The following is a 15,382-nucleotide window of genomic DNA, read 5'->3' on the forward strand; positions in this document are numbered from 1 at the left end:
CAGCGTATGCATCCTATTCCTGCTGGATCCGAATTATATTTCTTGCGGCGCAGCACATGCCTGCGCTAGTCGATCGTCCTTTGACCATATATACGCGCCTAGCTAAGCTAGACTTATAGTTGTCTGCCTGTCTGTTGGACCAGCTGACTCAACAAGCTAGCTAGCAGAACGTGCAGTCTGAGTGAACGTGGTGTGTCGTCTGGGTAACAAAATGTGGCAACTTGTGTGCAATTTGCCATGTGTTTGATACATGCATGCCGACAGAGATCGATGGCCGCCGCTAATCATTTTTTTCTCTTTTTTTTTGCATGCGCCTTTTTGCGTTTGCTGCTGATTTCGGCTAGTGAAAAAAATCAGCTAGCTTCGACTGATTTAATAGTATTCCATGAGAGAATAAAATATAATAAATTAAAATATTCTATGAGAGAGAATAAAATATAATAAATTAAAGTAAACAAGCTGAACAGAGACTTCTTGTCTGGTCCGGCCCTTATCTTGCATTGGCTTGGATTGGCCATGGATCTCGATGTTAGCATGGATGAGTCTTTTTGGCGTGGCAGAGCTTTATCTGACGCGCAGCATGCATTTGCCTGTAACGCGTCTGCATGTAATGTAATACTAGGATAAATATCTTAACCCACCTGTGTGGCTGTGTTAGTGTACTATACTACTACTAATACTAACCACTGTAATTTTGGAGACTAGGAGTGACAAATATTCAGCGCGTTTTCAGAATTTAGAAGATGGCCCTACCTAACGAAGTGATGCCCGCGCCTACCAGCAGCAAGTTTTCAGACGTTTTACACGCACGCGTTTCATTTTCAACTCTGAGAATCCCTTGTCTTTAATTGGTTGATCAGTAGTACTTACTTTGGCATGTGGTCCGCCCTGCCGTGTACTTGCTTGTTGTAGCCTTCATTCACAATTTCAGGTACGGCAGAGTATGACACCCTGGCCCCACATAACAAGCTGGAGGTGAATGATAATGAATCCGTCGTTCATCATCATCACTTCACTTCTTCATCACCACAAGCCTGGTCAAAGTAAATGAACCCAGGCCACCGCTGCGGTCTGCGGCTTGGCTGATGAGCTGTCCCCCTGCCCCTTTCCCTCCTTTCCCTCTCGCATCCCCCCCCCCCCCCCCTCCCTCAAAAGACGAACTCGACGGGCATGGGTTGAGCTTTCGCGGCCGCTACCACTCGGTATCTACCGTAGTCACAGCGGCGCCAGCGCCAAGAGGCAAAGGGAGTCTCCCGAATGGTATTGGTATGTGTGTCGCTGTAGGAAGCCACAAGCAGTTGCAGTAGCACTGGGCTACTAGGTGTCATTGGCCTCCCTTGCCGCCCTCATTGGCCTCCCTGCTTCTCCCTCTCCCACAGATCTTGGGCTTCTTGTTCGACCTCCACAACCACCTGCACAACCCAGGCAGCAACCTCGGAGAGGGACACAGCGGCTGCAGGCTTGCAGTTTCATTTCAAGAGGCAAAAGGTGCCATCTCCCCCCTTCCGTTCGTTTTACTTCAGTTTTGTTTTTGCAGTTCGGGGCTTCTGAATTCTGCCCCCATTTCTTTTCGCGACTGTTTTGGTAAGTTCTCCTGCCTCTTTAGCGTAGCTTGTTTTGGAATTCTCCGGCTGGGCATGGTGTGTCAGCAAGGATGCCCAACGAGGTTCTGTTTATTCAGACCTGAGGGATTCAGAGAAGCCAAGAAATGTGCAGTTAATTTCAGGTAGTTTCTCGTAGTTAGTTGTCAAATGTACAAAGGAATAGGAAAGCTTGGTACTTCAATCCCCTGCATTTGGGGTTCAGGATCTGTCCAATCTGGTGCCACCAGAGTTTCTTCACCTCTTTCTCTAGATGAGGAGACCAATGGCCTCTATCCGCCACTCTCCTTCCTGCATCTTGGTTTACTCCCTTTTCCTTTTCGCCTTCCCGTGACACAAAAAGTAGGCACTGCTTGTGAGCTGATCATCTTTGACACGACCCATGTGAATTCAGAGCAAACATATGGATCGGTAAAAGCCCAGGTGCCCAGTGAATGCATAGATATTCCGTGGAGAGATAGATAAAGAAAAACTACCCATTGCTTTCCTGGAGCCAATTCCCCAACTGCTTCCTATCCTCGCCTATTTAATTATTTCAGCAGTCGCTGTTTCGTGCAAAACATAGATGTTGTAATATGATAGTCAATCAGACGACATACGCAATTCTTATACCTGCTTCTTGTTTTAAATAAAAATTGGGTAGCTTATCTTCTCCCTCTGAAAGTAAGAAATAGATTTCTTGTTACTTGCAGTTTCCTCTTGACTTCGTGTCCTCATCAAGGTTTCAGAGCTCAGACAGGCGCCATCGCCTGAAGCAAACAAGTTTCTAAGTTGGCATCTCCTGTCCCTTGCAAAAATTGTGCTGTCTCAACATAATGTAAGTTTGTACCTTCTTATTTGTCCAATATGTCATTTCTTTAATTTGTTTTTCGTTTCCTCATGAGACATGATCATGTTTGCTTACAAGAAATATTTTGTATTTGTAGATAATCTGGCCATCTCAGTTTGTCTATTCCTCCATCTCTGTTTCTTCCAGAAAAAAAAATACAATATGCATCAAGACAGTTTCAGATCAGTGGTTTGCAGATCCCTTTCGAAGAGCCTCCCCCCCCAGAAGCAAAGATGGCAGCTATCCTGAAACAGTCCAATGTGATCTCCCTTATGTTGTTACACTGCAACCTTCTGTTTATCGAAACTACCAAGGCCGGGAACAGAGCACGTTGCAAAGCTACCGGGAGGAAAGATCCATGTCCTTCCATGGGGACTATCTCATGCCGCCCTCGCTATCCAAGCATTTTGCCGAGGACCTCCTAAGAGACGCCATGGATCTCCAGGAGTCCCTTGCTATGCTTGAGAAATTCCAAACTGCATCACAGAGCATGAGATTATCCAACAAGAAGAGAAGACCAGAAACTGGTGAAAAATCTCCAGAAATAGATACCATAATCCGTGAAGTCCTCCTGAGACCGTCAAATGCTAAGCAGGCACTGCCAAGAACTGTTAACAATGGATTGCATGGGCAGCTAAGCAATTCTACTGATGAGTTGAAGAATGTGGTCAAGGATAGTTTCTACAGGAAGAACCTCCCGTCAGTCTCCACCAATAATGACCAGGCCTCTTTGAGCCAGTCAGCACGGTACTTGCCAAACAATTATTTGATGTCCAATACTTCTCAGCAGAAGAAAGTGTCGCCAAGACCACTTCCATCTTGTGCAGCAGTGCAACCTGACAAGTCTAAAGCCCCAAGTTTGGTAGCCAAGCTCATGGGCCTTGATGGATTTCCCTCACAAAAAGACAACTCTAAAATGAAGGACGAGAAGATTAAGGCAGTAAGTTCACCAAGAGCACAGTTTGATATTGAGATGCCCAGGTCACAAAGGCTACAGACACAATTATTTGGAGAGGGGTCTGGTTCTGATGCGGAGATGCCTAGGTCAGAAAAGCTAGCACCAGAACATCACAATGTTCGGACGTATTATACTAATTCACAGAAGGGCATCGCTCCTTCATATAATACTGTAGTGACTAATGAGACCAGACCGATGAAATCAAGTCACAGACAGAGAAACATTGAGCAGGTTCGACCGAAATCCCCAAAAGAAATCAAGATTTCTGCACCTACAAGCAGAAAGCAACAGATCAAGGAGACAACTGAGGTCAATGGGAGAACCAGGGAGAAACAAAAACCTAATTCAGCTTCATGGAACAGAGGAGGTAGGGAGGATGCAAAGGCTAAAATAGTATCAGCATCTCGTAATACTAAAGTGGTGAAAAATTCTGATAAGAAATTGGTATCAAGTAGCAGTCGCTCTTGTGACTCAGTGAAGCCCGTCTTACACAGAACACATAATAATTCCAGGGAGAAGACAGTATCCAAGAGAAATGTCAAGAGTTCAATTATTGATGAGTTAGTGGTATGCACCCTTGTTTACAGGCTTATAGCATGGCATGGAAATTTCCATTTAATATTGCATATAAGACAACTTTAAAGAATGACCAGCCACGAACTAAGAAATTATTAAAACTGAAATAGTGAAATCATTGTTTGAATCCTTAGATTCTGAAAATCAAGTAACTGACCTTGCTCGTAAACTTAGAAGCTTTATCTAACTCATTAAAAAAAGGCCTAATAAGTTGATATATGTGTGTGCATATATATATTGTCGGTACCTCTGGACTAGGGTACCCCCTCTTGCTGTGTCAAGACTCGTAGTTATCCGTAACTACGCCCAAAGGAGCTGAGCAACCGGACCCCTGGGGTCCGACTCCATCTCACCGGACCAACGGTCTCGGATCCGCATCCCGCTTGGGGTCGGGTCCGGTGTCACCACGTGTCCCGGAGAAGGAAGCACTCAGACAAAACAGCCGGGGGCCCCGGACCTCCCACGGGGTCCCGGACCCCCATATACTATCCGGACCCCTCGGCAGGGAGGGAACAGACACCCCGCCTGGGGGTCCGGAGCCGCCACGTGTCCGCAGACGCAGATACGCGCGCGGCTGCCAAGCTTCAATGCGGGAGGCGTTAAGAGCGCTCTGCCACAGCAGAGCCCGATGAGACTTTCGCCAGGCTGTACTGATGACCGCGCGTTACCAAGGTACACTGTACAGCCGCTGGCGAAAGTCACGCCACGCACGTCAGTCTGCTACATCAGTTAGACGCGACAATTCGGCGACGGAGTATCATAACGCCTACACGGTAGACCCAACAGTCTACGCCGCAACCTACACTGCCTCAACGGGTGCCTCGCCGATGAGACAGGAGAAGACCCCCCTCGGCCAGAGAGTCTACAGGACGATGAAGTGTATCCGGCGTGAGATTCTCCATCACTGTAGCACCACTACTGTCTAGTAAAATATACATCCTTGTTGGGCCCACCTGTCGTGGTCCGACGCCTGTGTACGCGTCCTTCTTGCTCTATAAAAGGAGGCGCCCGTTGGAGGAAGGGGCATGTCAAAAGGAGGACTGGGAAGCAGATGATAGATTTTTTCATTCCTAGTGCAATACACCACACAGTGGACGTAGGGTATTACGCTCCGGCGGCCCGAACCACTCCAAATCCGTGTGTTCTTGCGTTCTTGCCCCGAAGCTAGATCGGCCTAATAGCTTAGCATTTCCCCGAGTACTCCCCCTCTGGGATTAGGCGGGTGCGTTCCGCCACCCCGCTGTGGGTACCCTAAAAAGCCCACGACATATATATATATATATATATATATATATAATATAGCTCTATTCTAGACCCTGGATATGGAATAAGCTATTCCCTGCCCGACCAGCACTCAGCCAGCGACCCAGCGGAGCCAGCGGTCCCTCCGGTCGCTTCAACCGGTTTTTTTTCCTGCTCGCGGTTTGCTCCACGTCTCACCAAAAACCGCCGGCACATTCACACGGGCGTGGCCACGTTGGAAGGAGAGAAGGAGACGCGAGCTTCCAATTTTGTCGCCAGTTGCCCCCTCCAATCCCATCCCTCCTCTCGACGGCGGCGGCGCCATGGCTGGCCCATCCTCCCGGATCCATGGCGGCACCATCCCCTGTCCACCTAGCGAGCGGTGAGCTGCGCTGTGGCAGGTTCGTCGCCCCTAGGCGGCGCAATCGGTGGCCCGACAGAGCTCCCCAGGAAGATGATGGCGCTGGGCGCAGACTGTGGGCGCCCAAGGATGATGGGGACGGTGGGCTCGGCCCGGCACAACGTGATGATGTCCACCTCTATCTACGCGATGTGCGGCCAATGCTTCCCCAGGCGAGAGGCCCCTGCATCCCAGGCGTGGCTCTTCCGCCTCCATGAATGGATCACCAAGTCAGTCCCATCTGCATGCCCCAATCCCTAATCTCATGTTTACAGATTCAAGTTATTTGTTTTTCCGAGCAAACTATCAAACTAGCAGTGTCTTCCTACTATCTATGAAAAAATCCAACCGTTCTCCTTCGAGATCAGGAAGAATGCAGTGGCTCTGTTCTGTTGTGCTCCCAAATACCAAATATGACTGCAGTTCTTGTCAATATATTTCATTTCTTTCTGACATGCTTCGTTAAATATGATAATTTGTTGGATCAGGATAGTGAGCGAGATGCAGGAGCAAGCTGGACGAGCAAATGGTCAAGTCAACAATTACAGGGAACACTCCACACATCCTAGTATTACTAACCAATTGGTATGATGCTGGATACATGGATTATTGCAGTGTTCTTGATTTATTGGTTTGGATGCAGGGAAGATGGCCAGATGGTGAGATGGGTCTGTGCAGGACAGGAGGACCACTAGTTCTTGTTCGTTCGATGGAAGAAGGCCATATCCTCTGCTCAATTTTGGATGCACACTGATTACTTGTAGTCTTTGTTGCTGATGTTTGTTGTGTAACTGTTGTGCATGCAGGTTTGTTCAAATTTACAGCTGAGAAATAATTTCAGTTTGATAATGATACATGCATGCTGCTTCTTTCCTGTAGCCATGCAATTAATTATTTTAGGATTATCTCATATTAATGGAAACATACCCTTCATTATCCTAGGATTATCTCATATTAATGGAAACATACCATTGATTTCTTTTTGACAAAGGTCATATGCAGTTTTAATCTCTTCGTAACATTGGAGATTTTTCCTGAATCTGCACTGCTCATTTTTCTGGCAGAAACTGATGCAGAGGTGAGCTTAATTGCCTAGTAAGGCCAGCCTGTATTACCACCTTGTCTTAGCTATGCTCCATATCAGTGCCATCACTTTTGTTTCTTGAACGTTGGAAATACTCATTGGCGCAGCAGAGATAATTCTTTTTTTTATTTTGAATCAGGTTACTCATGGGAATATTTGTGATCACTTCATTTGGTCTACAAAATTGTACAGTTGAGCCTATCACTTAGGTGATTGGTGTACAACATTCATTTTATTTTTTCCTGATTCCATTGCAGGCTAAAAATGCCATTGTTTAAGAGGTCAAAAGCCAGCTAAAAGGATGACTACAACAGACAAGACTGTTTTTCAAGCAGATAGAGAATAAATTTGGATTTATTGTTCAATTTTGTATTCCTTGATTACATGGCATGATTGGAAATAGTGTACTGCCACTTGGAAAAACAATTGTTGCTCTCCACGTACTGGCACAGATTAATTCTTTTTTAATCTAGTGTACCATCGTTGTTTTCAAACGGTGAAAACATACTCTTGTTGACCAATCAAGGTATAGATGTATGATGCATCTCGTTACTACAAAATGTGCGATTGTAAATACCAAGGCGCAAGATTATAAAATATAAAACAAGCTACATGTAGCTCATATCACGTAATGGACTAGCAGGGTAACTGAATCACAAAATTATTCTTTTTACACCGTGGTTCCAGAAGTAGGCGATTGTCTTTTCTCCAGCGATTAGGGACAACGAAGCGAGGAGACGTGCGCACGATGGGCATGAAAAACCGCGCACGCTCCAAAAAAAAAACCAGTCGCGCTCGCTCTGCGCGCGTCGGTGCGGGGGCTAGGCAAGCGTGCTGGCGGGGGCTCGGGTATGGAATAATATTCTATACCCAGGGTATGAAATAGCGGTGTCATATATATATATATATTAGCTCTATTGAGTATCTGGAATAAGCAATTCCATTCCTGAGTCAGTCGGCGCACCGATCCGCGTCGCTCCGATCGCCGGTTTATCTGTTCGGTTCGCGACATCCCCCACCACCTCCACCCCTATCCCCACGCCCAACCTCCCAGCTCCCCTCATCAAAAAAAAAAAAAAACCGCCCAGCTCCCCCCTGCCGCCGCGGACGCGCGAGACGACGAGGCGCCCGCAGCCTCCCGCCCCCCCTCCCCCGCCGGCAGCGGTGGCCCCACCGCCGGTGCACCTGATGGCGGCAGCGCGTCGGGAGGCATCAGATTCATGGGAGGAAGGAGCAGCAGGAGCCGGATCCACACCCAACCACCCAGCTCCCGTCCTCACCACCCTGCCGGTCGCAGCTTCCTCCATCGCCGCCCGCCGCCGCCGCCGATGCGCGGGACGACGAGGCAACTGCAGCCTCCCCGCCCCCTCCTCCTCCCCGCTGGCAGCGGCGGCCCCCACCGCCGGTGGTGGGCACGGCGGCGTAGGGACGGGGTCGACGCCACTCCCCTCCTCCGACGGTGCTCCCTCATCCCGACCCCGTTCCGCGAGCCCGTTCCAAGATCGAGGCGAGCCGCGAGCAGCAGCCATGAGCAAGGTGTTCGAGGGCTGCGAGAGGCAATACTGCGTGGCCGCGGCCTCCCTCTCCCGCAAGTGCACCGCTGCCTCTGCCCTTGATGGAGGTAAGCAAGCTTCCCCTGTTTAATCTGATTCCCCATCTTGATTCCGTTGGGGAGCCCCAGCTTTTGTTGATTGTTTCGCTGATTAGGTTGAATCTCCGCAGAGAAGGAAGCAAAAGCTGTTCGAGATCCAGTCCGGCGTGGAGGAAGCTGAATCGCTGGTAAATAGATGCATCAACGCATTTTGTTCCATATGCACATATAGATTCGTCTGCAATTGAGATCTAGTACACATGCTGGATGGAGGATTTGAGCTAGCAGGTCAGTCAAACAATCACGAATTCAGCTTTTCACAGCAATTTTGATGAGTAATAATCTAGTAGAAAGCTGGATTAATTCTTTTCCCGTGAAAGCACATTGAGTCAGATCTCATTTGGTGTTGGAGCTCAATGTATCTGCACATCTATTTGGATGCATTGATACTTGAATCGAGACTGCACCCAGTTTTGGGTAAATCTCGTGTGCCTAATGCTTTTGACACTACCAACTGTGAGCATTGAATTGTGATCTCGATGTAACCAAGCCTTCTGCATGCTCTGTCTCATGTTCATGTAGTTTGTACTGATTATACTGTGCTGATTTTTTTTCTTCTTGACAATCATTTTTAGTTGACAGTTTACTAAAAGATCTCAAGCACGCTACCCATGATTCAGATCAGATATTCCTAGTATGAACAAAAGTGGTTCTTTTTATTTTTATTACTCCTTGCCCATTCCAACCTCTGTCCCGTATCTCCAGCATCAGTTAAAAAATGTCCTCGTACTGAAATCTTGCTACGTCTCAAATCCCTTAGGTTTTTCTCATCATCAAATTACTGATTTCAGTATTACCTACAGATGTGCAGAGCAAGGAGAAGAATGTTGTAAGGCCATCAGGGAGGTTGCCAAGTGAAACGACATGGGATCTGCAAAGGTTCTGGCTGGAGAGGGATCGCAGGCCTGCCAAATAGTTGCTGATAGCTAGGCATCTCTTTCTGAATTGTGTGCACTAGGATAGCAGTAGCAGTAGCAACGGGTAACTGTCAGCTCATCAATCATGCCTGTATTTTGTGCAGCAAGTTGGATACTAGGACTGCTTGCCGGAGATTGCACGTGCTGGCGGTGTTGCTCGCTTGCTGGAGATCACCCGTTATGAAGCCTGGAGTTGCTTGCTTGCTGGAGATCGCGTGCACAAGAGGAGCTGCTTGCTGGAGAGCGACAGACCACCTGTGGCATGGCCGGCCAGCCGCAAGCATTGATCGATGTATAAAACTCTTGTTAGAGTGATGGTTCATGTCTCTCTGAGACATCCATTTGCATGCCTGTGATGTTATTCTTTCTAAGCCTTGTGGTGTGATGATGTGTTCCAAAGAAATCATGCTTGTGCCAAGGATAGTCTTTCAATAATTCAGTTAGTGATTTAATTCCCGCTCCTAAATACCTTGGTGTTTGTGCAATAGCTAGTGATTTTCTTAAAAATGTTCATTCAAATAATTTTTAGGAAGTCAATCTACAAGTATGACGCTAGCATATTCAATTGTTTTTTTTTGCAGGATGTGAGGTGGACACAATGATCTCCATTGAAAGCGCCATCTTTGAGGGGACCCCATCATCACAATTAGGAGCCTGTGTGGCACTGGTTCGGCCAGCTACAGTGGCTAGAGCTAAAGCCAGCGGAGCCTGGCCAAATGGGGCCTAGGTGTTTAGGGACGATTCCCCTTTGATTCCCCTGTTCAGCACTCAATGAATTTTCTGCAGAGCATCCATGGTACAGTAGATAGATTGTGAGTTTCATGTGAGGATGGTATATTTAAAACCTCTCTGTATAGATTCTTATGAAAATGTAAGTTCGGATTGGCAGATGATAGAAATAGTGATGCCAATATGGCTTCATCTTGTGTGCTTATGGTATTTATGAACCGGCTCAGAAAAAATGTATGGTTTGTTTAAGATAATAAAATTTTTTGCATCAATATGTTTTGTTATATGAGATTGGGAAGGCCTTTTATGTTCACACATGTCTGTGACAAGGAAATTAATTGACTTTGATGATAGATTTTATAGAATTGAAGTTTTTATGTCCATGCTGATAAAGCTACCTTGATTGTATTTTTGTTGAGAGTATAATTTTTTACTATTAGACTACTTCATCAGTTGTCAATAATTGGGAGTTTTACGGTTCACAAGCACACTACATGATTTCACGATGCTTAACTCATCGAGACTGCCGGCGTCGTTGTGCATGGCGTGGCCATATCGTAAACTCCAGCGATTTCAAAAAAAAAAAAGAACTGCAGACGAGACGTGCGTGTGCGGGATGGAGAGGAAAACCGGCGTGCGTTCAAAACCAGGCGCGCGTTCAAAACAACCTCGCGACGGCTGGGCGCGCGGACGGGCGCGAGTCGATGGGCTCGGCGGCTCGGGTACGGAATAGTTATTTCATACCCAGGGTACTGAATAGCGGTGTCCTATATATATATATTATTTACGCCTCAGTCATTCTTTTTTGCTCCTAATATAGGCATATGAGATACAGAGGGAGATCTTTCATGTACTAGATCAAATTGACGGTCCATCCACTGAACATAGTGCAACACCTAGCAATGAAAGCTATCCAAATGCCGATTGGGAGACAGAATCTTCTGTGGACTGTAAGGAACTGCAGATTTTCATTCTTTAACCCACATTTTTCATCATTTCTCCTTTCTGTTTTATTATTTGCTTTCATGTCTTTGAAACTTAGATGATTTCACACTGAACAACCCCTTTGTGTTACAGATACTCAGAAAGACTCTTGCGAATCCAATGAAGCTTCGCTATCTACCAGCCATGCTGAAAGAATAGGTTCAACTGACGGAGATGCTATTCACCCATCATCAACAGACATAACACCTATAAAGGAAGCTGAGATAAAAGATGAGATCATTTTGCTTCTCCTAAGTGATAAGTCTTTCCTGAGCAGAGCAGCCAAACGCATTGGCATCGATTTGTATGAGCATCCAAGCAACCAACACGATGGAATTTCCAAGGTTGAAATGAAGAACCATAGGATCTATTTGGACACCACAGTGGAGCAGCTGGAACGAAAACAACATCAGCAAAATAGTCTGTGTTACACTGGATTTCAGGGACAGAAATGCAGAGCGACAGCATATTTGTCATTGGGGGAATTGCTAAGAGAGATCAGCAATGGGATTAGAAAGCTGAATGGCTATTCCGACAGAGACGACACGGGTGGCATGAAAGATAGCCTGGACACGAAACTGGAGAGGGATCTCAGGTTCTCGGATGAGTTGATCAATGCTGTGTGGGACATGGGGTGGCGGAATTTTATCTGCGCCGAAGAAACAGGGTGCTTCATCAGCGATGCTGTGGAGGACATTCTGTCGTTGCTTATTGAGGAAGCTGCTTTGGAGATGTGCATTCACTGACCTGAAAACATACAGCAGAGAGGTGCTCATATCACCGTGAAGATCTAACTTGTAACTTGAGACTGAACTAGTTGTGTTTTCTGTTAGGTTTCAAGTAATTCCACCCGTGTAAGGAGCTAAGAGCCGGTGTAGTAGGCTGTCTGTAACTAGTTCCCATTTTCTCAAGAAACATATTTGGTGAAGTTGTGTTTTCGGCTAGTGGTTTGTCTGCCACTGCCGCGTCACCACCTCGTCGCGTGGACGAGCCGCCATGGGTCGTCGCGTGGACGCGCCGGGGAGAGAGAGGGACACATTTTTACATTCTTCGAGGAGGGAGAGGGACACATTTTTACATTCTGTCTCGTTCGGTACCCAAAATGGGTGTGTTGTTTGGAGAACGATTTCGATTGGCAAAATACTGTGCGCGATCCGCGGGATGGGTCTGCTGTTGCTGTTGGAGACCGTCTAAATGTGAATTCTACTCCTAGGCCGCGTTTAGATCGCGAAAATTTTTGGGTTACGACACTATAGCATGTTTCGTTTTTATTTGATAATTAATGTCCAATCATAGATTAATTAACGTCGTTAGATTCATCTCGTGGTAATCAGTCAGACTGTGTAGTTAGTTATTTTTTTAACTACATTTAATACTTCATGCATGTGTTGAAAAATTCGATGTAACAGAAAAATTTGGAACTTTTTGGGACGTTCGGCTGGTGGTCTGCTGGTGCCCGGCCGGCTGCTCTTAGCTGGTTCTTCGCTCACGCCGCAGCAGCCGAGCAGCTGCAGCTGCCGAGCAGCCGAACAGGGAAGTCTGTCAGCATGCGATCCGTGATTCTGTACTTGTGCATGTACTATTTTCTCGAATAAAAAAACAAGGATCAGACACATCTCTCAAGAAAGCACTCGTTCCTCGCGACATGTGGCGGGATGAAGCTCTGACACTTCGGTAGCAGCGGCGACGCCACCTATCGACACCGCTGAGCTGGTGCTACACGTGCCCCTTTCATCAATTTTTCTATCCTTATCCTCTTCTCCTTCCCAAAAACATTCGCAAATGTTAACGCGACAAAGCGCCTGCTGCATTTTCTTTTTCCTACTCAACGCATACTAGTTGCAACGGGCAAGGATTTTCAGGACATCCCGCACTGCAAGGTGCTCTCTGGTTTTGACGACAGTCTTCCGGTTTTGTATTTCTGTGTGCTTGCTCTTTTGCTTTTTCCCAAACAAAACAAAACCATTTCGTTGCACGCGATGGCAAGAATCCAAATGCAGCCATGCAGGTGCTCTTGAATGCTGCTGGCATGGCGTTTTCTTGTCTGGGATCACAAACAGAATACGTGTGGGTTGGCGCTTGCCTTATTTTCTCCAGCACATTTCTTGGATGAACTTGCTATGCCTACTTGCTGTAGTGTAGGCGTACTTTTGAACAAAAGGGTTTTTCTTTTATCTTTTGATGAGGAATGACAAAAGGGGTTGAAAAGAAGTAATGTCCGGCACTGTTGTTGCTGAAGCAGTAATGTCTTCGCCTAGATCTTGTATCACGGCGTCTGCCACTTTTGTTGCAAAAGCAGCTGTCTTCCATTCCCCACCAAATTGAAGTTGTAATCAATCTTCAGAGCTCAGATTCTCTATCTCTCTCACATGACATCGATCAGCAAATATTTTCAGTTCAGTTTCAGGTTTTCAGCAACAAGAAGTGGATCGTTCATTCCTTGGCTGGCTCGGTAGGTATTAGAACGTACGTCGGCACGATGAAGCACACGACGTCGGAGTCGGACGTGACGAGCATGGCGACGACGTCGCCGCCGCGGACGCCCAAGGCCCCGAAGCGGCCGGCGTACTACGTGCAGAGTCCGTCGCGCGACTCCCACGACGACGGCGACAAGTCGTCGACGACGCACACCACGCCCGTGTACAACAACAGCCCGCTCGACTCCCCCTCGCACCCCTCCACGGGCCGCCACTCCAGGATCTCCTCGGCCACCCGCTTCTCCGGGACGCTCCGGTCGTCGTCGCCGGGCAGCAGGGCCGGCGGCCGCAAGCGCCCCGGCTCCAGTAAGGGGTGGCGCGAGATCACCGCCATCGACGAGGAGGGCGCCTACGACGAGCTTGACGAGGAACCCGAGCTCCCGCGGTGCTGCGTCGTCGCCTTCTGGCTCTCGGCTCTTCTCCTGGCCTTCACCGTCATCTGCCTCATCGTCTGGGGCGCTGCTCGCCACTACAAGCCTAGCGTCGTTGTCAAGGTACACCACGTCATCTGAATGCTAAGAATTTAATTATAGGATGCTAGCATGATCGTCATCAATGATAGATCTCTGAACTTCTGAACTAAGTTCATGTAGCATTTCCTAATCAACTTGCATTGTTATCATCTCAACTTCTGAAGAAGTTGATGCATATGTACCTTGTTAGTGCAGCAGCATTCCCATTGACTGTTCTGCGTTTGCAGAGCTTGACAGTGCACAATTTCTATGCCGGACAAGGAACAGACCGCACCGGGGTGCCGACGAAGCTGGTCACGCTGAACTGCTCACTGAAGATAAACGTTCACAACCCCTCTACAATGTTCGGCATCCATGTGTCCTCAAGCTCGATTCGGCTCATGTACTCTGAAATCGCGGTCGCCAACGGCCAGGTAACATCTCCTTCAGTTAGTTACAAACATGACAACTTCCCTTGTGCTGCAGACCACAGTCACCATGCGTCAATGGCACTCTGCAGTTTCATAAGTTTTACCAGCCACGGACCAGCCGTCGCGTCGCCTCCGCGATCCTGCACGCCGAGAAGACGCCCCTCTACGGAGCCGGCGCCACGCTTGCTCCGTCCAACGCCGGAGGCAGAGTGCCATTGACGCTACAACTGGCCGTCAGAAGCAGAGGGTATGTGATGGGGAAGCTTGTGAGGGTGACACGCGAGGCGTGTGAGATGCCCGATCGCCATCGATCCCGGCAGCTCCAAGCCAGTTAGGTTCCGTCAGAGCGCTTGTAGTCACACCTGATCGAGGAAGCTAGGGTGCAGCTTGAGCTGGACAGGGAACTCGATCTGCCACCTAGCTTCTGGATGTTGTTCTTCATCCTGGGCTGGCTTAATAGCTAATAATGGTTGTGATCATATAGATATAGTTGCTACTTACTAGGCTGATCATGACCTGATGGTGATCAAATAACGAAATGTGCAGTTCTCTAGTATTCCGTATGTCTTTTCTAGTGTGAGTCGTTGTTTAGACAGTTTTTGGAAATTAAGATGCACATTTTCTTCCGATTTTTTTAGGCTCAAAAATTGGTAAAACGCGAAACACTAGTCAGTAGTCAAAACATAATTTCGCTATAGCCTCTTAGTAACAAGAGACAAATCTTCGAATTAGCCCAAAATCCAAACAAGTCCGACAATTAGAATGTAATACTCGAAGTTAGGGTCATATACACTCCACTTTGTTGATATCATTTAAGTAGTTGGGAACCACCCAAAAATATTCAACAATTAGAATATCACAAACTATATGTACAGAGAATCATTTGAAGATTAGTTTGCCCCTTAAACAGTGTTTTTGCATTGCCAAATTTGAAGATTATCATGCTATCTTGGGAAGACCTGCACTAGCCAAATTTATGGCAGTGCCACACTATGTCTACCTGCTCCTCAAGATGCCAGGCAACACAGGAGTCTTTTCACTACGGGGAGAC

At 47.3% G+C, this 15,382-nt stretch overlaps 1 protein-coding gene and 2 pseudogenes across 14 annotated transcripts; all 3 read left to right on the plus strand.

The window, feature by feature from the left end:
• Positions 1–1,145: 1,145 nt before the first annotated feature.
• Positions 1,146–11,910, plus strand: LOC120672322 (annotated as a pseudogene). Its single transcript, XR_005674061.1, has 6 exons — positions 1,146–1,488; positions 1,612–1,726; positions 2,294–2,418; positions 2,528–3,955; positions 10,808–10,937; positions 11,065–11,910. The product of XR_005674061.1 is annotated as an uncharacterized LOC120672322 (transcript).
• Positions 7,738–10,192, plus strand: LOC120672323 (Krueppel-like factor 14). 13 transcript variants are annotated; one of them, XM_039952658.1, is made up of 5 exons: positions 7,777–8,311; positions 8,413–8,469; positions 9,102–9,220; positions 9,363–9,550; positions 9,840–10,192. In XM_039952658.1, coding segments are annotated over exons 1-5 (372 nt in total). In that variant the 5' UTR covers positions 7,777–8,305; the 3' UTR covers positions 9,842–10,192. The 13 variants fall into 13 exon arrangements, 3 of the variants coding, with proteins under 3 accessions (XP_039808590.1, XP_039808592.1, XP_039808591.1); XR_005674071.1 differs by having other exon boundaries at positions 7,782–8,311; positions 8,398–8,469; positions 9,145–9,220; XR_005674065.1 differs by having other exon boundaries at positions 7,783–8,311; positions 8,413–8,758; positions 9,145–9,220.
• Positions 11,911–13,196: 1,286 nt separating the features above from the next.
• LOC120676921 lies at positions 13,197–14,812 on the plus strand (annotated as a pseudogene).
• Positions 14,813–15,382: the final 570 nt, after the last annotated feature.

The sequence above is a fragment of the Panicum virgatum genome, chromosome 5N (assembly GCF_016808335.1).
Source record: "Panicum virgatum strain AP13 chromosome 5N, P.virgatum_v5, whole genome shotgun sequence".
In the NCBI taxonomy this organism is placed as follows: domain Eukaryota; kingdom Viridiplantae; phylum Streptophyta; class Magnoliopsida; order Poales; family Poaceae; genus Panicum; species Panicum virgatum.

Bases quoted from the DNA above. Each gene is read 5' to 3' on its own strand.
- LOC120672323 (XM_039952656.1), top strand. From the start codon at position 7,879: ATGGCGGCAGCGCGTCGGGAGGCATCAGATTCATGGGAGGAAGGAGCA. The intron at 8,312-8,412 runs GTAAGCAAGCTT...GAATCTCCGCAG, and splicing joins TGCCTCTGCCCTTGATGGAG to AGAAGGAAGCAAAAGCTGTT.